The sequence below is a fragment of the Carettochelys insculpta genome, chromosome 16 (genome assembly GCF_033958435.1).
Source record: "Carettochelys insculpta isolate YL-2023 chromosome 16, ASM3395843v1, whole genome shotgun sequence".
Taxonomy (NCBI): domain Eukaryota; kingdom Metazoa; phylum Chordata; order Testudines; family Carettochelyidae; genus Carettochelys; species Carettochelys insculpta.
In genome coordinates this window covers 35315163-35336590 of record NC_134152.1, presented here as the reverse complement: position 1 = coordinate 35336590, position 21428 = coordinate 35315163, and the positions used below count along the sequence as shown (strand labels likewise).

Sequence of the window (21428 nt, the reverse complement as noted above, 5' to 3'; positions counted from 1 at the left end):
CAATTTTTAATTTTTTTTATCATAGATTTTTATCCACGCTGTGCTGTACCTTAAATGCCCTTTGTAGTAGCTGCTCCCTTTGGCAGCTCAGGGTGTGGGCGCCCAGCTAGATTTGCTGTTTTATCACATTTGTTCTAATCTAGAGGGTAAAGTAGACATCTGTCATCTTGGAGGCAGCTGAAGCTCAGTTCTCAGGGGTTTCCAAAGATGGGCACTGAACAGGCCACAGATGTACAGCCTTTCCCTGCAAACTTGACCATACTTAATCGCTAAGTCAGGAAATATTTCTGTGTGTCTTAGCAGGATGGTCTCGGTAACTTGGGCTTACAGCTTCCATTCCTGTTGTTGCCTCATGGGACGAGACAGTTGGTGTTACTGTTCCTCAGTTGCCCATCTGTTCAAAGGAGATGCCAGGGGATTGTGAGGCTGTGCTCACTAATGCTTATAAAATGCATCGAGATCCTTGGGTGAGAGGCATTTCATTACCTTTCTGTACATACATTACCCGCCGCCCATTTCCCTGTGTGTCAAACAGCTCCTAAGCCGAAGCGACGCAGACTTGAAGCTGTTAAGAAGCTGAACTTTGGTGCGGAGGACCAATCGGCCTCTCCTGACTTCCCCCAGGATGATATTACCCCACCACCTTCCCCTTGGGACGGCTCCAAACCGCAGAGTGCCAGGTCAGCAGGGTCTGAATCCCTTTCTAGTTGTATTGCCAATGTTAGGAGGAAGACCCTTGGCAGTCTGTAATTTTCGGTCTTGGAGCTGAACTGATGTGATAAATGAGAAGTCTTTGGAAGCTTGGGGTTGGATCTCCATTTTGGTTGTAAGGGCAAACTACTGTGGGGGCTTTATCCTCATCCTGCTCCCCCCCACTTCACAGAACTGAGAGCATGGGCCATTTCTTTTCCAGTGAGGCCTAGGCCAGGACTAGCAGAAAGCTCTTCCTCCCTCTCTCTCACGCTCACTGTCATTGTTTATACCAGGCTCATTGCAGTGGTATTTGACTGCCTTACTTGGGCATGTTACCTGCACTGGGCCAGGTTCGGGGCTGTAATGGGGAGCGAAGAGTAGGACTAGAATTGCAAGTGCTACAAGTCAGCATGTTGGCACACTGGCAGACCTGGGAGGTAGGGGCAGTGAGCACTAGAACAGCTGGGAATGTGCGTGGCAACGTTTGGGTGCATGACCAAGCTCTGTCGGGGAAGCTTGCACAGCATTTTCCTGTCTGTATTTGCTGCCATTTTCTGTTGATGACTTAAGTCTTAGGCCATGAAACCTCATTTGGGGGCATATTAGATTCTGATGTTTCCATTTTTAAAGTAAGTTTGGGGTCTGTGGCATGACCTTCACTTGCACTTTCTCTTGTGTCCCTGGCCTACGTTAAAGGAGTCCAGAGTTGCTGAGCCCAGATAGCCAGGAAGTGAGCAACATGGTTCCACTGCACGTGACACCACCCCCTGAAAAACACCCCAAACGGATTCTCAAGCGCCCACCCGTCCTGGAGGACTATGTCAATGTGACTTCAACGGATGGCACCAGAGTCTTCATGGTTCTGAAGGAAGATCATTCCGGGACTGGTGTGGAGGTAGGCTCTGGCAAGTAGAGACAGGGTTGATGAGGTTTGTTCTGCGGCACCCAAGGCAGGGATGAAAGATGAGTAACTGTCTCTTGCTAAGGCTGAAATGTGAACCCATGCATTGTGAATATCTGTGCAGTGTCTGATCTTTGCAGCTCCCCGACTCTCTGGGCTGGAACATGCAAAGACCACTTCATTTACTGGGGGTACCTTTTTCCTACCTGAAGGAGCAAGTGTCTGAAGAGGTATGACTCCTGATTCCCATTCCTGTTTCTACCTCTTCCTCTCAGCTAATGATTCGTTTTTCCAGTGTCAGGCATCAGGTATTTAAGTTCAATGCAGCTTAATCTCCTGCAGTTCTTTATCATTTGTGGAACCTGTGAAAGAACTAACCTGTAAGTGTGTTAAGCTGAGTGCCCAGAATTAAGTTTTCAGATGTCCTGTAGTATCGCCCACACCTGCATTTTGCTGATCTGCTGCTTCCCATTTGCTGGCAGAAATTAAAGATGGAAAAAGAGTGGAGTAATGCTTGCAAAAGAAGTAAATGTCTTAGAGCCAGCGTCCTGTTGGCTTCCACTGAGAGTGTCTGTCTCCTAAATTCCAAAGTCACTTTTGAAAGTGGGATATAGTCACTTAACGCACTTTTGAAAATGTCACCCCAATAAATGTATTCCCCATGTTACAGTCTCAGATGCTTTCCCCAGCTTAACATGAATCAAATAGCGTGTGAGATGTCTTCCTCCACGTCCCTTTGAGTCCGTTCTGTTGGACTAACCCTTCTCTGTACTATCATACGTTTGGTTTCTAAGCATGGCGTATCATCAGCAAAGCAGAGCCTTAAGGGACACGGCCTGCTTGCAGAACAAGCACCATGCCAATCGATCTCTAGCTAGGCCTTAAAGAAGGTCTGGTTGGATGTCCAGTGGGTCTCCATCACCGGTGATCCAAGGTCTCCTTGGTCACTTTCACTTTGGTGGCAGAAAAGCTCTCTGTCATTTCAGTTCTGAGGACAATTGATCAGATAGTTACTGGGGGTCCACTTCCATGTAAATACCCTCAAGATGTGAGTGTGGATGATACAGATTATATCCAGGAACAAAGTGACATGATTATTTTTTTTCTAACTAGTGTGGACAGAACACTGGGATTCAAATGAGCTAGGAGAGGGTTGCGCTCCCTAAACTAGCTTTTTTGGCAAACGGGAGATCAGAAAATCCGATTCTTCAGAACTAGTCAGATGGCCTTCTTGAGAAGTGTGCTGTGTTTGAGCGCCAAGCCTCATGCGTGCTTACACTGAAGAAGCCCTTAGGCGCGCACGGACTGTTTCATTGCAAATACAGACAGAGACCTTTCGAAAACATGGCTTCAAATATCATGTCCCTGAATAGCCAGGTTGGGTGAAAGCCCAGTGCGGAAGTGGTGGGTGGCTTTATTTTTTTTAAAATATATAGATTTTTAATTTTTGGAATAAAGCAAAATGAGGTTGTCTCAGCATAACCTCTCTGTGGTTTCCTGCTGGGCAAAGAGCATTAGTTACGAATCCCTGCCAAGTTGCCCATGGTGTATCGGATTATTCTGACTCTTACTGCCCTCTCTGTTTGTTTTTTAAGCGTCGGAGACGGGTTTTGGAGGCATCCCAGCAGCTGACTGAAATATTAAACAGGTGGGTCATTTGTCAGTTCTCCTTCTGTCCTTGTAATTTTCTCTGTCAGGGTTCTCAAGCATCACTCCCTTGTGCTGCTTCTGTCACCGCAAATGGAACGTCTGTTGGGATTCAGCCACCGACGCATCCTGCTAGTTGTAGCCTGGCCTGTGTCTGGGTATTTCTTTTAAGTTGAAGGCTGCTCTTCAGGTCCAAGGAATGAACTGGAAGTCAGGAGATCAGGATACTGTTCCCACCTCTGCCAGAAACTTTCTGGGGCTGGTCACTTAATTATGCCAAGCCTCAGTTCCCCATCTGTACCAAGATGATCCTTCCTTTTTCTGCTATTTGCTTCTCCTGTCTGTATAGACTGTGTGCTCTTAGAGGCAGGGACTGTCTTACACTACATGAGTGTGCAACAGCTGGGGCAAGGTGACCCTGATCTCAGATGAGGTCTGCAGATGTTCCTGTTAACAGCGTGTTTCCAGAGGGGTCCAGCGTGCATCTGCGGTTGGCCCTCTACTAGACAACGTTTTTATCAGTGATTTGGAAGGAAGCATAAAATGACCACAAATCAATGGAGATGACACACAAATTGGGAGAGTGGTAAATAATGAAGTGGTCAGGTCACTGATACAGACCAGTCGTAAATTCTCTGTGTTAATATGGCTATACGTAAATGAGTCACTGGAGGCGCACAGAATGTAGGCCGTACCTATGGGGGGGACTGTATCTAAGGCACCAGTGACTCTGAAAAGAATGAATAGGCGGTGATGGAGCATCAGCTGAACATGTGCCCCCAGTGCAACGCTGCAGCCAAAAGAGCTACAGTTTAAACCTCTCTCATCTGGCATCCTCGGCACCTGACTGGTGCCAGAGAAGAGCAGGTCGATATTGTGTAGCACAGGGGTCAGCAACCAAAATAGCAAGAACAGCCATTTTTTCCGATTCAGTAAAAAAAAAAAAAATCTAACTTAAGAGCCACAACACAAGTGAATACGAGATGGTCCTTTTTAAATAATGTCAAACCATACTTTTTGTGACCCCTGTTTTAAGAACAACCCACACAATTTTTAATGGGATACATGTTTACTGTAGGACGTTCACAAACTTTTTACGTATTCTATTTCCTCACACTTCATGTGTGTGTTTGTACCACTGTCTTCCTGACTTTCTACTCCCGAACCTCCTCCTCTCTCTGGGGGATGCTGTGGGGAGTTCAGGTATCGTTTGCTATTATGAGTTGTTCATTTTTTGGCCTTGAGACATTCGCTGTTTATTGAAAATAATCAAGGGTGGTTTTTTTTGTTGTGTTTTTTTTAAACTTTGCAAGTATAGCATCGGGAGCCACAAAGACATCTGTAAAAAGCCACATGCAGCTCCGGAGCTGCAGGTTGCAGACCCCCTGACCTAGCACATTACCAACACTCCCGCTACTTACTGGGTTCTTAGAAAGGATTTTGGGGTAAATTACAGCACAGAACACTGAGAGCTGGGACGCATGGCTGCAAACAAACTTTTTGGTATCATGGTTAAACTTGGCCACGTCTGTGATAAGTGGTTGTCCAGCTAACCAAAACCATGCCAGATTACGGTTGTTGCTGTACAAGAGAGTTCTGTATTAGAGTGTTTCAACCTGTAGTGTGATCCTGGCTTGTGTAAACTGGAGAATCTCCAGTAGGGACAGAGAGGTTATTTTACCCCTGTATTTGGCAGAGGTGTGACTGCTGCTGGAGTCCTGGGTCCCACTGAGGTGCATAAAATTCCAAAAGGATGTTGATGAATTGGAGAAGATTCAAAGATTAAAGGATTGGAAAACAGTTTGTTCCAATTTACTCAAAGAGGTTAATCTAGTTTAACAGATGACTTAATTATAATCTCTCCAAATCTACATGGGGAGCAAATGTGTCATAGAGGGCTCTTCAGTGCAGCGGAGAATGGTCTAACACCATCCAGTGTCTGGAAGCTGAAGCTAGACAAAAATGAAACCAGAAATAAAATGTAAGATTTTAAGCGTGAGAGTAATTAACCACAGGAGCAACATGCCCGAGATCATAGTGGATTCATCATCACTGGCAATTTTTAAATCAAAATGGTACAGTTTTGGAACAGATCAGCTCTAGAAATGATTTGGGAACAGTTCTCTGGCCTGAGTTTTCTGGGCTTGCAATTTATGAATCTGTTATAAAATACCCAACCCCAACCCCTCTCTCCACCCAGAGCAGTGAAAGCTGATTGAACCTTTGAAAAACCTTAACGCCAGAGAGGTGGCAACAGCTGACGGCTAGCACGGACCTGGCACAACCTGAGGCAGTTAGTTCTCCCTTCAGTGCCTTTCTCTAACTGCTCTGGTGCCTGGATTTTCCTTCTGGTCTTAAGAGAGAGCTGGATTTAGGTTCTCTTTTGCCCTTTGAGTGTTGGAAGTTTGCAGCTAGACCAGAATTTTTATCTATAGGTGGTATGAGTTGCCAGATCTCTCCTCTGTCTTGTACAGGCTGTCCTGAGGTGGGCGCTTTGTGTTCTGCATTTATTATTTTTTATTTTCTGCCTTGTTTCTTACAGTCACCTCCATGGAGAGGCTGGAAGTGAGACCCCTACTGAGGAAACAGATGGTGCTGATGAGGAGGATGAATCTGCCATGCACTGCCTGTGGGTCGACAGATTTACACCTAGACACTACACGGAGCTGCTCAGTGACGATGTAAGATTCCTACATAAATTAGACCATGTGGGTTTTTTTATGATACTACTTAAATCCTGGGGGTTTCTGGTGCCTTGTTGTTGTGGCAGCTCCTGGAGAACCCCATCTGAGATCAGGTCCCCATTGTGCTAGGCTCTTTGTGTGTACACAGTAAGAGGGGATCCCTGCACTTAAGAGCCTACCATTTAAAGGGTAGAGGGAGACACCTTTTGCATGAGGGTGTATTTGGGGTCAGCCTGGGGATGGGGAGAAATCCCTCCTGTTGTGATCTGCTCAGCTGTTTGGTTGAACTCAGACAGGATCCCCCAGCCGAGATCTTTGTGGTCCGTAACCTGTAGCTTTTTAAGTTACAGAGGAGGATGCTCTCAGCCCAGTACATGGGAGTATCTCTTGCGCACGTCCATTTCTCATCTCTGGCAGATCGTGCAGGTGGCTTAGATGATTCATCCTGCCCTCTTTCTTCCTCTGTCGTTCAGTACACTAATCGCTGCCTGCTGAAGTGGCTGAAGCTGTGGGATGTGGTGGTGTTCGGGAAGGAAAAGCCCATCAAGAAGTCTAAGCCGACCTCTGACTCCCGGCCTGCATTCAGACAGCCCGGTGAGCAGCAGAACAAGTGGCGGAGTAAGGCACAATTCACAGAGGAGATTCTGGAGGCTGAGCTGGATCAACACAAGAGACCCAAATACAAGGTGCGGATTAGCGGCTTCACCCCTTTATTTTCTTGCACAACCTGGAGAAATTTGGATTTAGAATATAAGTGAGTTCTTGAGGTTTTCCTGTCCACTTTTCCTTGCACTGGCATTTTGCAAGTTTAAAGAGTGGGATAGTGGCTGAGGCGAGAGGAGATTGTTCCAAGCACATGCTCTGAGCTGCAGCTAGCACATTTACTCTGCCTATGGGTGCTTGTCTGGTAGCTTAGGCCAGGTCAACACTAGACCTTAAAGTCAATTGTAGATACTCAGTTCCAGCTATTGCAGTTGTGTAGCTGGAATCGACTTACCTGCAGTTGACTTACGTGGTTGTCCTCACACAGGGAGGTCAATGGGAAAAACTCTCCTGTTGATTCCTCTTACTTCTTGCCATATTGAGGAGTCCTCAGGTTGACTGTCAACTCCAAATAATTCGATTTGGTGCATCCCTACTGGGCGTTTTGAAATGGAACCTGGGAAGGTCAACCCTGACTGCTTAGTGAAGACACATCCTCAGTCTCGTCTTTTGAAACACACTTCCACCTGAGCACGACCTTACATGCACTTAAGATAGCATAACTCCACCCATCAGAGGGCAGTGCTGCAAATTAAATCCTAGCCGGATGAAATCATACATGCATCTTATTTTATCAGCTTAGCTCTGTTCCTTAAAGGGAAAATAAGGATACTCAATAGCATAACTGCACTGCGTGCATCCCTTCTGTTGGAGTAAAGAGCAAGGTAACAGATGTAAATTTGGGTTATGGCAAAGGTTGCTTTAGATAAATACACTGCTGGGATCTTAACTACTTAGACACCATGTGGCGCCCTGAAGTGGTCCCAAAGCACTGTACAAACTTTAATACATCGTCATGCATATTGCAGGCGCCGCTGGCACTGAGGCTGACGGTTGAGGTTGCCTTGTGTGTTCATTAAGGGGTTCTCCCATCTCTTTGGCACATAAGTGAGCAGTTTTCATTTGTCTTTTATAATTTTGCCGGACTTTACTCAGTCTGTTGTACATACCTATGGGTGCAGCCACCTCTGGGGTGGACTGAGGCTGATGTTTAACAACAGTATCGCAGGATCATTTTGGATGGGAAGGGAAGAAAAACTTTTTTTTTTTTTTTTGAAATTGCAGGAATTAAATAGACAAGGTTACAATGACCCAAAACTGGTATTTAATCAGGAAGCTGGGCTAGTATTGCTATATAAAGCCTCGCAGGATCTTATAAGTTCATAATAATGGCCTGACTGGGTCAGACCAAAGGTCGTTCTAGCCTAATATCCTGTCTTCTGACAGTGGCCAATGCCCGGTGCCTCAGAGGAAATGAACAGAACAGGTAATCAGTAAGTGATCCATCCACAGCTTCTGACGAGCAGAGGCTGGGGATACCATGCATACCAATCCTGGCTAATTGCCTTTCATGGACCTATCCTCCATACAATCCTAGAACACTAGAACCAGAAGGGACCTCGAGAGGTCATCAAGTCCAGTCCCCTGCCCTCACAGCAGGAAAAAGCACTGTCTAGACCATCTCTGCTAGACATCTCTCTAACCTGCTCTTAACTATCTCCTGTGATGAAGATTCCACAATCTCCCTCGGCAATTTTATTCCAGTGTTTAACCACAAATTCATCTAGTTCTTTTTTGACCCCTGTTATACTCTTGGCTTTCTGATATCCTCTGGCGAGCAGTTTCACAGGTTGGCTGTGCGTCGTGTGAAGAACTACTTCCTTTTGTTGGTTTTAAACTTGCTACCTGTTAATTTTATTTGGCAACCCCTAGCTCTTGTGTTATTGGGACAAGCAAGTAATTTTTTCCTAATATAGTTTCTCCTAATATAGTTTCTTTATAGACTTTTGTAATATGTGCCCTTAGTCTCTTCTTTTCTAAGATGAAAAGTCCCAGTCTTTTTAATCTCCTGCAGCCTTGGGCGGTACAAGATGGGGCAGCTTGAAAGACAAAGCATTCTTTCAGGCTGTAGAGCTGTGACCCTTTGCAACATAGACCTCGTTTGTTACGGCACAACTGCTTCCTGTGCTGGGTGCAGTGTGCATTGTTCTGCATTCCAACTCTCTGCTGCAGGTGGCGCTGCTGTACGGCCCGCCAGGTTTGGGGAAGACCACGCTGGCCCACGTTATCGCCAAACACGCAGGATACAATGCTGTTGAAATGAACGCCAGGTGAGTTGGTTCTTCTGCCCAACCTTCTCGCCTAGCCTGGCAGGGTATCCTCCAGGCAGAATAAACTCAAGAGGAATATAAACGGCTTCTGTTTCAGCGACGACCGTAGTCCGGATGTATTCAAAACACGGATCGAAGCTGCCACTCAGATGAAGTCTGTGCTGGGGGCCAACGAGAAGCCCAACTGCCTGATCATTGATGAGATAGACGGTGCGCCAACTGTAAGCCCTGTGACTCCTGAGAGGGCCCAGCCTTGGGTTTGGTAATGGGAGAGAGCCTGCCCCCGGTTTCCTCCTCACTTTAGGGGGAGCAGGACAGTGACTGAGATTAGAGCCAGATTTTGAAAAGTATTGAGGCACACAGGGATAGTCCAAAAAGCTCCTCCTTGCCTGACATTAAAATTGGCAGGAGTTCAGTGGTTAGAGGCTTTGGAAGATCCCACTCTCTGCTTTAGGGCCTTTAAAAATCTGGCCTGTAGACATTTGCTGCCAGAACATTTGCTCACCCAATGTCAGCCTGGCAAGGAACACTCAGAATTTCATCGAACACTAGGACTGGAAAGGACCTTGAGAGGTCTTCGAGTCCAGCCCCCTGCCCTCATGGCAGGACCAAGTACTGTCTAGACCATCCCTGATAGACATTTATCGAACCTGTTCTTAAATATCTCCGGAGATGGAGATTCCACAACCTTCCTAGGCAATTTTTCACCTAGCTTCACCCCAGCTGGGCCTGATGAGAGGAGTCAAAGCCAGACTCCTAGTGGCGATGACTTGCAAAGCACGCTGCATGTAATGGGGAAGAGGTCCAGGGGGTTCTGAACAGGCTGGAAGTGGGAGGGCTGGACCGTGTCTTCCAAGAAAAGCATTCAGTGTAACTGCACATCTTGGGGAGAGGATATACTCACACAGGACTGTAGTGCTCAGAAATCGGATCCCCCAGGAGGCCAGCCTAAAGTCCCCCGTTAATGGCCACATCTCGTCCTAAAGCCATTTCAGTGCTTGATCTTACTCAGAAAACAGTGAGGAAGAGACACGGGAGTTGAGCATCCTGACTCTCCCTCCTTTCCCTCAATTTTCCCCCTAGCTGGGAATTGGCTCATTTGTATTAATACTTTTCTGCAGCCCTCACTTATGAGCATGCACACTTTCTTTAATTCTTCAAGGCTTCTATTAATGTGCTGCTAAACATCATCAACCGCAAGGACACAGAGACCGAGCCAACTGCGAACCCTGGCGCGGCAGGTGGCAGAAAGAGGAGAAGGGAAGGAGGCATCTTGTTAAGGCCAATCATCTGCATTTGCAATGACCAGTTAGTATCTTTCATGTGAGCTTCTCACTCTGGGTCAGGAAACTGACGGTATAAGATCAGGTATAACACTAGAACCTCCCTGCGAGGGTTACAGGCCAGCTGCTCCACGCCCTGCAGAATAAAGAATGGCTGTGTGCATTTTGCTTCTGAATACTTTGCTCCCTTCTCTGCAAACCACACCGAGTATGTGGCTTGTGTGGTGTGATGGTGAAAACACTGGGTGATGCGTTATGTGAAAGCAGCTCCCCCCTTCTGTGTCATCGTTCAATTCTGTTTCTTCTCCAGCTCAATTCCAGTGGTAGCACTGGTTGAGAGAGATGCTGGCACGTTGCTGGTCCCACCACTCTCCCGTGGGCAGCATCTTTCCCCAGTGCATGCTCATGCCAACTTACTGACGTGTTATCACGGTGTTTCTTAAACTATTTGAGACTACAGAGCCCCTCCTCCCCCAATAATCATTTTTATGCGAAACAACAATGAAAACATTCTTAAAAATTGTTGTCAGGCAAAAAAACCAAACCAACCGCACACCCAAACAGCAACACACATACAGCAAAACCAAAGTGAAGTAATTCATAGCAATGAAGAAGGAATATGGTAATCTGGTTTTAATAGGAGAAGATCTCAACCATTAGAATATTTTTCGAAACGCTCCTGGCACACCTGCGAGTTGGTCACAGCGCACCAGTGTTCTGCGGAACACAGTTTAAGAAACACTGTGTTGTCAGACCTCCCCAGGAAGGGTACCTTTTAAAACTCCTCTCGCTTACATCACCAAGTCCTCTCTTTCTGTGTGTTACAAACTCTGAATGACCCCTGACCCTTTTAAGCAACTAGGGATAAATGTGCGCTGGAGTCTACAGATCTTCCTAGGGCTTGTAGCTCCAGGCCAGTTATCTCGGTTGGTTTTCCTCTTCTGTCAGGGTTATCCTTAAAGGCTATCCTCTGTATTCCCCTTTGGCAGGTATGTCCCCTCTCTGCGGCTGCTCAGACAACAAGCTTTCCTCTTACGTTTTCCTCCGACTGCCCCCTCCCGGCTGGTGCAGAGGTTGTATGAGGTCAGTATGCGCCCAGAGCACCTTTCTGCCTGGCACTGTTTCTCTGTGAGGCCTGAGTTATGATGCACTCCTTCCATTTTCTGCAGATCGCCATCAAGCAGGGCATGAAGGCAGACATGGGGGCGCTCACGGTGCTGTGTGAGAAGACAGAGAACGACATCCGCTCATGTTTAAACACCTTGCAGGTACAGCAGAGCTGGCATGGGTGCAATGGGATAACTCTCTGTTAAGTAGCTCTCCCCTTTCTGGGACCCTGCTCCTTCCAAATTTAGCACTGCCTTTTGCACAGAATTGCTACGTCTACATGTGCACGCGACATCGAAGTAGCTTATTTTGATGTAGCGACATCGAAATAAGCTATTTCGATGAATAACGTCTACACGTCCTCCAGGGCTGGTGCCGTTGACGTTCAACGTCGACGTTGGGCAGCACTACATCGAAGTAGGCGCTGCAGGGGAGTGTCTACACACCAAAGTAGCACACATCGAAATAAGGGTGCCAGGAACAGCTGCAGACAGGGTCACAGGATGGACTCAACAGCAAGCCGCTCCCTTAAAGGGCCCCTCCCAGACACACTTGCACTAAACAGCACAAGATCCACAGAGCCGACAGCTGGTTGCAGACCCTGTGCCTGCAGCATGGATCCCCAGCTGCAGCAGCAGCAGCCAGAAGCCCTGGGCTAAGGGCTGCTGCACACGGTGACCATAGAGCCCCACAGGGGCTGGAGAGAGAGCGTCTCTCAACCCCTCAGCTGATGGCCGCCATGGCGGACTCCGCTATTTCGATGTTCCGGGACGCAGATCGGCTACATGTGCCCTACTTCGACGTTCAACGTCGAAGTAAGGCGCTATTCCCATCTCCTCATGAGGATAGCAACTTCGACGTCTCGCTGCCTTAAGTCGATTTCAACTTTGAAATAGCGCTCGCCACGTGTAGACGTGGCGGGCGCTATTTCGAAGTTGGCGCTGCTACTTCGAAGTAGCCGGCACATGTAGATGCGGCTAATATGTGAAATCAGACTCAGGCGGCATCCGTTCCCTGTTTTGTTAGCACCAGCTGGGAAGGGTGAATGGCCAAATGCTAAGAAAAGCCTCTTTCTGCCTTGTCCTCTGTCTCCTTCCTCTCCAGCCGGGACCCTACCTCACGTTCTTTGTTGCATTACCAATGAGCCGACTTTTTGGTTGTGTTTCAAGTTCCTTCATGGTCGCGGCAAGAAAGAACTCAGCGTGAGGATGGTGCAGACGATGAAGATTGGCTTGAAGGACCAGAACAAGGGGCTCTTCTCCATCTGGCAGGAGATCTTCCAGCTTCCAAAGTTTCAGAGGTGAAGGGAGGACTGGATAGGTCTGCACCCTGGGGAGAGCAGGGTAGCAAAAAAAATGGACTCTCCTGTGTTCCGTACAGGGGTTGGGTTTCACATACAACTGAGGCCATAGAAATGAGCAGCACTGTGCATTTGCTTGCACTGAACCAATCTAAAGTCTCCTTTCAGGGTCATCCTTAGGATTTATAGACCCCTGTGTACTGCTATTGAACTGATGCCTTATGACCGGGGGGAGAGGAGGCAATTTTTTAGGGATGTGATTTTTCCTAATCTTCACTAACACACTAATGAAATAGTTTTAGAACATATTTTAAGCTAAGGCCCTGTTGATTAACACAGTAAATTCAGAAACTGACGGTCTGTACCTGGGGTTGGCAAATGGCTGCTAAATGGGCTTCATCACCACTTTGAAAGGCTCTTCCACAGATTCAATGTCTGCTAAGCACTGGGACGGCTTTTTCACTTGTAAGTTAACGAGATCCTCTCCAGAGGAAGCAGAGCCACAGAACAGGGATCAGACGAGGCGGTTGGGTGGAAATTGAGACCAAATATAGACCAAATTTTCAGGTGCCCTACGCAGCAGCACATTCTGCATTTGGGTAGGGACGGCCCTGTCTCCTTTACAATCCATAGGCCATAATCCGTATCCTTTGGCAAGAGGAGCTTCATTCAAGGAGCTCTTAGGGTACCTCGTACTCTTTTGTTATCTTGTGCCATCTTGGCCGTGTCTACACTAGCCCCAAACTTCGAAATGGCCACGCAAATGGCCATTTCGAAGTTTACTAATGAAGTGCTGAAATGCAATATTCAGCGCTTCATTAGCATGCGGGCGGCTGCGGCACTTCGAAATTGACTAATGGAATAAGGGGACTTCGAAGTAGGCGGGGTCCTTTGGAAAAGGAGCCCCTTCTGGACGAGCTGCGCGGCGGTGAGGCGCATCAATTTTGGAGTGCCGCGGCCGCCCGCATGCTAATGAAGCGCTGAATATTGCATTTCAGCGCTTCATTAGTAAACTTCGAAATGGCCATTTGCGTGGCCATTTCGAAGTTTGGGGCTAGTGTAGACATAGCCCTTCAGTGGCATTTACAGCTTAGACAGAGGGCAATTCTAAAGCCATCCTGCATAGCCCCCGAGTGTGCTCTGCCAATTTATTTATCCTTGAGTCCTACCACCTCTTCTTTAGGGGGATGGTGTTTATTTCTCATCCATGAACTTTCATTTCTTTCTTTTCGTTTCCCCAGGCAGAGGATTGGAATGGACCCTTCCTTGCCGAATCAGATCCTCTTTGGAGGAGATGCTGACCTGTTAAATACATCGGGAGGAAGAGCTGGTCTCAGTGCATCCACCCAAAGGTTCCATCACATCCTGCATCTCGCCACCTCTTCCGGGGAGCAAGAGAAACTCTCACAGGTACGGCGATTTCAGCAGGAAAGTCAGATGCTTCCGCCTTCCTCCCTCCCAGGGTGTTTTCCGCCCAGGTAATGAGGCAGAGGTCTAGGAAACCCAACTGTGGCTGGTATCGCATCGGGGGATCATGCAGTTTTAATCTCTAGGACCATATCTGCTGCCGGCTGATCGTACTAAAATAAGAGCAGGCTGCAGGTCATGGAGTGGAATGAAGGGGAAAATACATGTTTCACTATGAACAACAGTCACTGAAAATGACTTCTGGATTCCTTTATGAAACCTTGGTAGATGGGAGAGTCATGGCCCCTCACGCTTTATTAATCTTGGCCATGGCCGTAAGCAACCATCAGCCTGCACCATAGCTCCATGCAGCATGTCATGATATTGTAAAGTAGCATGGAAGGTGGTGGGCTCATGTGGGGTTACATGCAGTGCATCATGACTGAACTCAACAGACCATGGCGTGACACGGCCCAGTATCTTACGATGCATGCTGGTGCCAGAGGGAAGTAAGTATGTCACTATTCTACACAGAAAAAAGGTGGGCTGAATTTTGTGAGCTAGAACTGCAGGTGGAAGTCAGCATAGTTTTTACTCCGCTACTTGTCAAGAAGCATCTTGGCCAAGCAAACCTTGCAGTGCACAAAGGCTGTGTTTAACAGCATGAATGAGGGTTAACGTCGGGAATGTTACTGACCGAACTCAGTGGCTGCCCAGACACATCCAGTGCAGACATTCTGACTGGGGAGTTCAACTGAGTTTTTACAGTAGGGCATTTGTGTGGAAGGGCAGCCAGGGAATGGGTTTCTTCCCCAGTTAACTGTCACAGATTATTAATATTTACCGCCTCTTTTTGGCAGGGAAGGTACCAATGCATAAAACTGGAAGGCCTCCTTTAAATAATGGGTTTTGGAGGTACTGCAAGTGTTTGCTGAGGGAAGAACTGATGATTCCATGCTGTTCTAATTGGCTGAAGATCTGTGGGTTCTTATTTTTATAGTTGTGTACCTGCACAAATGTGCAAACAGTTAGATGCTATTGCACATACAATCCTGGAAATCTCACATTCACCTGGGGAAATACCATGCAGTTGTTATACAGGAGCCATAATTGTGCACCTAACCTGCACAAGCGGAAATGCAGTTATGGCCTTTACCCTTCAAAGGTTGCGGGGGAAAGCATGGTCTTTCCAGTCATTGTAGTATGTCAGGTATGACAAAACATGGGATTGGGCAAGAGCAGCTAATCTAATGATTGGTTATCACAAATAAATAAAACCCTTTCTCTTGCATGGTAAAGAGTCTCACGGGGGAGACGTGTTAGTCTGTAGCTTCACAAAAAACAAGCCGTCCTAGAGCACGTTAAAGACTAACAGTTTTGCAGCATGCATACAACACGCAGATGCCAAAAGCCTGGGTTTGGTGTGGCTTCTAGGCAGTGCAGCCAGCTGATACGCAGCAGCTGAGCTGCGTGTTAGTGAGATGTTTGAAGCTCTGACTCTCAGCTCTGGAGGTGACGGGCTGTCTAGTCAGGATCAATAGGTTAGTGTCGCTCTGCTCCGTTCCTTCCAGGGCTTGTACGACAACTTCCTGAACATGAAGTTAAAGGATTCCAATTTCAGCTCGGTGTGTCTGGCTCTGGAGTGGCTGGGCTTCTCCGACATAGTTAGCAGCGTCGTGCTGCATGGCCAGAATTTCCAGCTGATGAGATACCTGCCCTTCCTCCCAGTGGCATTTCATCTGCTCTTTGCGGCTTCCAGCATCCCCAGACTGGCCTATCCTAATAGCCAGTATGAGGCAAGTACTAACTGGTCCCCGGTCTCTGCTTTGGGGCCTACCAGGCAGGGTCTTGGCTTCCTTTTGTGAAGGAAAGGCCCCAGCACTAAGGATGTCGGTGTAGCCTGTAAGACGACTGTTGCAGCAGGGGACCTTAACTCAGACTCCTGGGTTCTTAGGTGATCTGTCTCCGGAAGTAAGAGCCTTCGGAGCATAGTGACTCACAGTTTTCCTGCTCTGTCTTACACCAGGCTCTGACCAAACTCAACCACATGCAGAATCTCGTGGCATCCATGATCTCAGGGATCTCGCCCGGATCTCGGAGCCGCGCAGGGCCTCAGTCTCTCGTCCTGGAGGCTCTCTGTCTGCTCCTTGACATCCTCTCCCCAAAGCTCAGGCCGGTGAGTGCTCTCGTGGACTGATAACTGCCCCTGTGCGTGACGCCAAGCTGGGGGCACGTGCTCTGTCCTTCTCCATGGGGTGGTGAGAGCCCTTTCCTTTGGAGGGCCTCTCTTGTGTAAACTGGGTCATGAAAGGCATTGAATAATTCCAGGCATCCAATGGGAATGGGATATAAATCCCAGGGAACAGAGGTGAACTGAGGCTGCTACTGCAGAACCTACTGCCCTAAACTGTTCTTATGCAGGCGAGGGTCGTTTTGCAGTTCTCCACGTGGGATGTAGACTGTCCTGGTAAATCCCCAGTGGCTAAAGAAGTCTGGGGGTTGTGGGTGTCCAATCACAGCAATGAGGCCAGCAGTGCTGGGAAGGGAGCAGTGTGCTCCATGCAGGTGGGAGGAAAGCTGCTGTCCCTCCAGGGCAGTGACGGGCAGAGATAAGTAGCAGCAGGGGGAGGAAGAGCTCTTGGAACAGCAGTGTGCAGAGGAGGCTGGGAGCAGAAATGGGGCATGCAGCAGTATGTGGTTGGCGAGCACAGTTGAAGGAGAAGGTGCTGCTGTGTTAGGCCGGGATCAAAGTGGACTCACACGACTCAGCCCGTGAGAGCTGTTGGGGGTGGGGAGGGAGGCGCTGTATTGTCCAGCAGTTAGAGCTTCAGCTTGTGAGGAGCTGGTCTAAGTTCCCTAACGAGCCCTGCTCAGTGTGGCCACGCAGAGCGCTGCCACTGCCCGCCGGCCCCAGCACTGAAGCGGCCAGTGGAGGAGTGCCTCTCCCCACCTGCCCCAGCATGGAGCTCTGTGCGAGGGCTCACGTGAGCGTTCTCTGGGTGCTTGGAGAAGAATTCTCAGCCAGCAGGGCCAAGCTCCACTTGAGCCCCATTCCTGCAGCTGTGCAGCTGTTGCTGGTGTTGATGGCTGGAAGTAAATGAGGCAGGTTGACACTCACTGGTGCTTTCTTAGGCGCCCTGCCCCAGCACATGCAGTCGTAGGTCGTGAGGAGAGGGGAGACTCCAGGCTTTTCTTTAGCTTGTGTGATCTTGCAAACCGCTGTCTAGTGGAAGCCAAGAGCACAAAAGGATTTGCTGATGTGGGGCCTTCTCTGCTGTCCCTCCTGAAGCAATGAGAAGGGTGTGAATACAGAACAGACATGAGTGAGGTGGCAGTTGTGAGTCTAGGAGGCCAGTGTTCCAGTTCCTGCTGTGTCACAGACTTCCTCTGTACCCTTGGGTAGCTCACTTAGCTGTGCCATGCCTCAGTTTCCCCACCTTTCCATTAAGGACAGTACCACTTCTGAAGGTTGTACATGCTCAGATATTAGCCGGGGGCAGATAGGTACCTTAGGAGGTAACTAGCTGTCTTGTATGTGAAAGAGTCTCAGTTTCGGCTCTTCCTATACAGGTGAACACACAGCTGTACAGTCTTAAAGAGAAGCAGCTGTTGGCTGACCTGATCAGTACAATGCTGGCCTATAACCTCACCTACCACCAGCAGCGCACTCCTGAGGGGCAGTATGTCTACAGACTGGAGCCGTGAGTATGCATTCAGCAAGTCTGTGTGATCAAAGGCCTTCGTGACTCTTTAATTGCCTGGGGTCATGAGGTGAAATAGGAAGGTGGCAGACTTGGAATGGAATCATAGGGTTGGAAGAGACCTCAGAATGTCACTGAATACAACACCCTCTTGAGAGCAGGACCAACTGCAACTAAATCACCCCAGTCAGGGCTTTGTCAAGGTGGGACTTAAAAAGCTTTAGCGGTAGAGATTCCACCACCTCTCTAGGTAACACATTCCAGTGCGTCACCACCCTCCTGGTGATACATTTTTTCCTAATATCCAACCTAGAACTCCTGCATTGCACGTTGGGATCATTACTCTTTGTTCTGCTGTCTGTCTGTACTGAGAACAGCCTCTCTCCATCCTCTTTGTAATCCTCCTTCAGCTAGTTGAAGGCTGCTGTCAAGTCCCCCCTCATTCTTCTCTTTTGTAGACTAAATAAGCCCAAATCCTAAATAAGTCCAAATACTCTTCTCATAAAGTCATGTGCTCCAGCCCCCTAATCATTTTCACTGCTCTCTGCTGGACTTTCTCTAATGCGTCCACATCCTTTTTCTCATTGGGAGCCCAGAACTGTACACAGTAGAATAAAATAAACAAATAGAATAAAAGGAAATGGCGCTTCTCTCACACACAATTAGCCCCTCGCATGCATTGCCACAAGAAACTCTGGATGTCAAAGATCTTGGCAGGTCTCTGTGGTGTATTTCTAAAAGTGAATGGAAATATCCAGCTGCTAAAAGTGAACAGGAGTTTATTTCTCACATTTTAGGGCATAAGGCAATCCCTGACTACTGGAGGCTGGGTTTCCCTGCAGCTGGGGCAGCTTATGCCAAAGCTGTCTGCTGCTCAGTGAAAGAAACTTTTTCCTGCAAAATGGTTGATGTTTGTGACAAAATACTGACTAGATGTTCTGAGCCAATCTCGCATTTCGTTTTTCATACGGTAGCATCTTGAAGTCATGAGCATCTCAGGAATGGAGGTTGTTTGGAATTCTGAAATGGTTGTAACTGAACGCAGCAGAGGGGTTGTTCTTTCAAATGTTTGCAACTGAATAGTGACTTGAGACAACTTTGAAACTTTATGGCTGTGTCTACACGTGCCCCAAACTTCGAAATGGCCATGCAAATGGCCATTTCGAAGTTTACTAATGAAGCGCTGACATGCATATTCAGCGCTTCATTAGCATGCGGGCGGCAGCGGCGCTTCGAAATTGACGAGCCTTGCCGCCGCGCGGCGCGGCCAGACGGGGCTCCTTTTCGAAAGCACGCCACCTACTTCGAAGTCCCCTTATTCCCGTGAGCTCATGGGAATAAGGGGACTTCGAAGAAGGTGGCGTCCTTTCGAAAAGGAGCCCCGTCTGGACGCGCCGCGCGGCGGCAAGGCTAGTCAATTTCGAAGCGCCGCTGCCGCCCGCATGCTAATGAAGCGCTGAATATGCATGTCAGCGCTTCATTAGTAAACTTCGAAATGGCCATTTGCATGGCCATTTCGAAGTTTGGGGCACGTGTAGACACAGCCTATGACGCATAAGAAAGCTCCTGCTTTTTTAAGCATCTTTGTTTAAATGAGACAAGAAACAGTTTCTTCAGCTTGTCAAATTTTTTTTTTTTAATTTTCCCTCCTTTAGTAGTTCTTTAACACAGCACTATGCTATTTGTGTGTGATTGACTCGTCCGCTCATAACTGAGGTTTCTCTGAGGTTTCACTGTAACATTTCACCTGAGTGTGTTGCTCTTAAAGTTGGTCCAAAAGAGTTCCCTGTTTCAGAGCAGAACCTATATTAGATCATCCGAAAGTTTGAAGAGACCACCCAGAAAAATGCTGAATTACTCCTCCTCAAGAAAGGTCAGTATTTACAGCCTTGGATGTATCTGCAATCAGTGAGCCGTTGGCTGGTTAGGGCTTTTTTTGGCTTTATATAACAGATGTTTCCAGCCTTTATGAGTCACTTAGCAATGCCCCCTCAAGAGTCAGAGCAATAATTGCAAGAATCAAAAGAGGGACGAAAGATATCACAGATCTGCTGTGTCAAGTCATCAAGGCAAGAAATCTGCAGGATTGGGTTAAGCGCTGGCTCCTGGCTGCCGTGTTAGGGAAAAGCAGATATTTCAGAGGTTGGGAGCAGACGGCCAACTGGCTAGAATGCCACCATTCATTTCTCTGCCTGTTGCCTTTAAACACTACAGTTTCCTCCATACAAATGCTCTTGCAACCCCCACCCCCTCCTTTCTTCCCACTCGATCAGACTTTGCTTTATCCTCTTTAACTTTCCCCAGTCTGTCTTGTCTCTGGCATTTCCCCCGCCCATTTCTGTAGAAGGTTCTTTCGTAGGTATTTTGGGGTCATGCCCTCTCTCAGCCTTACAGCAGGTTTCTAAATCTCATGGCTGTTGCTTTACCATTGAATATTTAATAGATGGTGGATGTGAGCAGCTGTTTGTGTCTAATCCATGTAAACAGAACCCGACTTTCGTCAGCAGAGGGTTAGTGGGTGTCCTCTCCCTGTTGTGAGTGGATAGTCCATTCTAATTCTCATTTGCTAGAGTTCATTTTCTTTAATGGCCGTAGGAAGGAATGGCTTGCGTTATCAAGAGCAAATGAGTGGCTGTTGCTGTAAACCCCAGGGGAAGAATATGTTCACCGGGAAAGTTGTTGGTCTGAAAACTTATTCCTTTGTGGAACTGTATGAGGAAAACCCCCATATTTAGGCTGAGAAGGATTCAATGCAAATGGTTGGTTGCTGGCAAATCTTGATTTTTTTTTTTTTTTTTTTTTCTGACACACACAAATCAATGGGAGAAAATAACTGTTGATAATTAGGGATGTAAAATCTCAGTTGATTGGTTAACTGATTAAAAGGTAGGTAAACCTGCCCTTTAACTGGTTCAGCTTATTGAGGTGGGGGCAGCTGGGGAGGCTACTGGAATGCCCCTGTCCATAGGAGTGATTCGGAGGATGCGCGACAGGCAGGGGAGCTCCACCTGGGCCAGAGCATTCCCAGTCCCTGGCACGCTGTGGGCGGGGGTGCTCCAGCACAGCCAGACCAGCTCGTCTCTGTGGCGGGGGGCCATGGTCAGGGGCTTCTCTGGCCACACTGGAGTACTCCCCACTTGTGGTGACCCCACCATCCACACCAGGCAAGAGGCTGCTCCACCCGCTTCCAGTTAACCTGTAACATCCCTATGGATAAGTGTGGGGGCAGCCTCCCTTGCACCTGTTTCTGCAGAGATCCAGGCCATCTACGATGCAGGGCACTCCCTGCAGCCTTACCCACTCCCTGGTGCAGGTGTTCGGGAGTTGTCTGCCAGCGGAGCCATCCTCTTCCAGGGCCAGGCACTCATCCTTGTTGCTGTCCTGCGCCTGTCTGGGGAATCTCTGCTCCAGCCAGGCCAGAACCTCAGCCTTTCCCACACCCTGTGCCAGATGTGTCAGCCCCGAAGCCATGTAGAGAGGCCCTGCTTTGGGCCAGCTACTCGCGGGGAGTGTGACTTGCACACTGATTGGAGCAATTAGTGGTGATGAGTTGAGTCAGTAGCCTCACGGAGTGACAGCGTGGAAGTAGGGATTGGGAGCTGTGACAGACCGCTGCCTGGGGGCTACAGATTCTGCAGGAAGGCAAGTATACTGGCTGGTGGGGGAATGCTTTCCTGTTTCCCAATTAAGGCAGACAGCTGGGGGCCTCGTTAACCATTAGCCACAGCTGAGTCTAACCAGCAGTCATTGGCTAGCTGAGGCCCTGCACTCCCTATAAAAGCTTCCCCCTAGCTGGTTGTGATGCGGGGGGTGGGGCGGGGGGAAGGTTTTG

General features: G+C 48.2%; 1 protein-coding gene across 5 annotated transcripts in view; it reads left to right on the top strand.

Moving 5' to 3' along the window:
* The window catches only part of CHTF18 (chromosome transmission fidelity factor 18), a 44307-nt gene that overhangs the window by 3253 nt on the left and 19626 nt on the right, over window positions 1-21428 (top strand). For 3 of the 5 annotated variants that reach the window (XM_075011001.1, XM_075011002.1, XM_075011000.1), the window contains exons 3-18: window positions 536-680; window positions 1390-1588; window positions 1735-1824; window positions 3190-3242; window positions 5784-5922; window positions 6399-6611; window positions 8701-8798; window positions 8896-9019; window positions 9961-10106; window positions 11071-11164; window positions 11251-11349; window positions 12358-12488; window positions 13730-13898; window positions 15467-15691; window positions 15922-16071; window positions 17466-17596. In XM_075011001.1, the coding sequence (XP_074867102.1) occupies window positions 536-680; window positions 1390-1588; window positions 1735-1824; window positions 3190-3242; window positions 5784-5922; window positions 6399-6611; window positions 8701-8798; window positions 8896-9019; window positions 9961-10106; window positions 11071-11164; window positions 11251-11349; window positions 12358-12488; window positions 13730-13898; window positions 15467-15691; window positions 15922-16071; window positions 17466-17596 (2206 nt within the window). The remainder of the gene's footprint in view (window positions 1-535; window positions 681-1389; window positions 1589-1734; window positions 1825-3189; window positions 3243-5783; window positions 5923-6398; window positions 6612-8700; window positions 8799-8895; window positions 9020-9960; window positions 10107-11070; window positions 11165-11250; window positions 11350-12357; window positions 12489-13729; window positions 13899-15466; window positions 15692-15921; window positions 16072-17465; window positions 17597-21428) is intronic. The other 2 variants (XM_075011003.1, XM_075011004.1) reach the window with 2 other exon arrangements.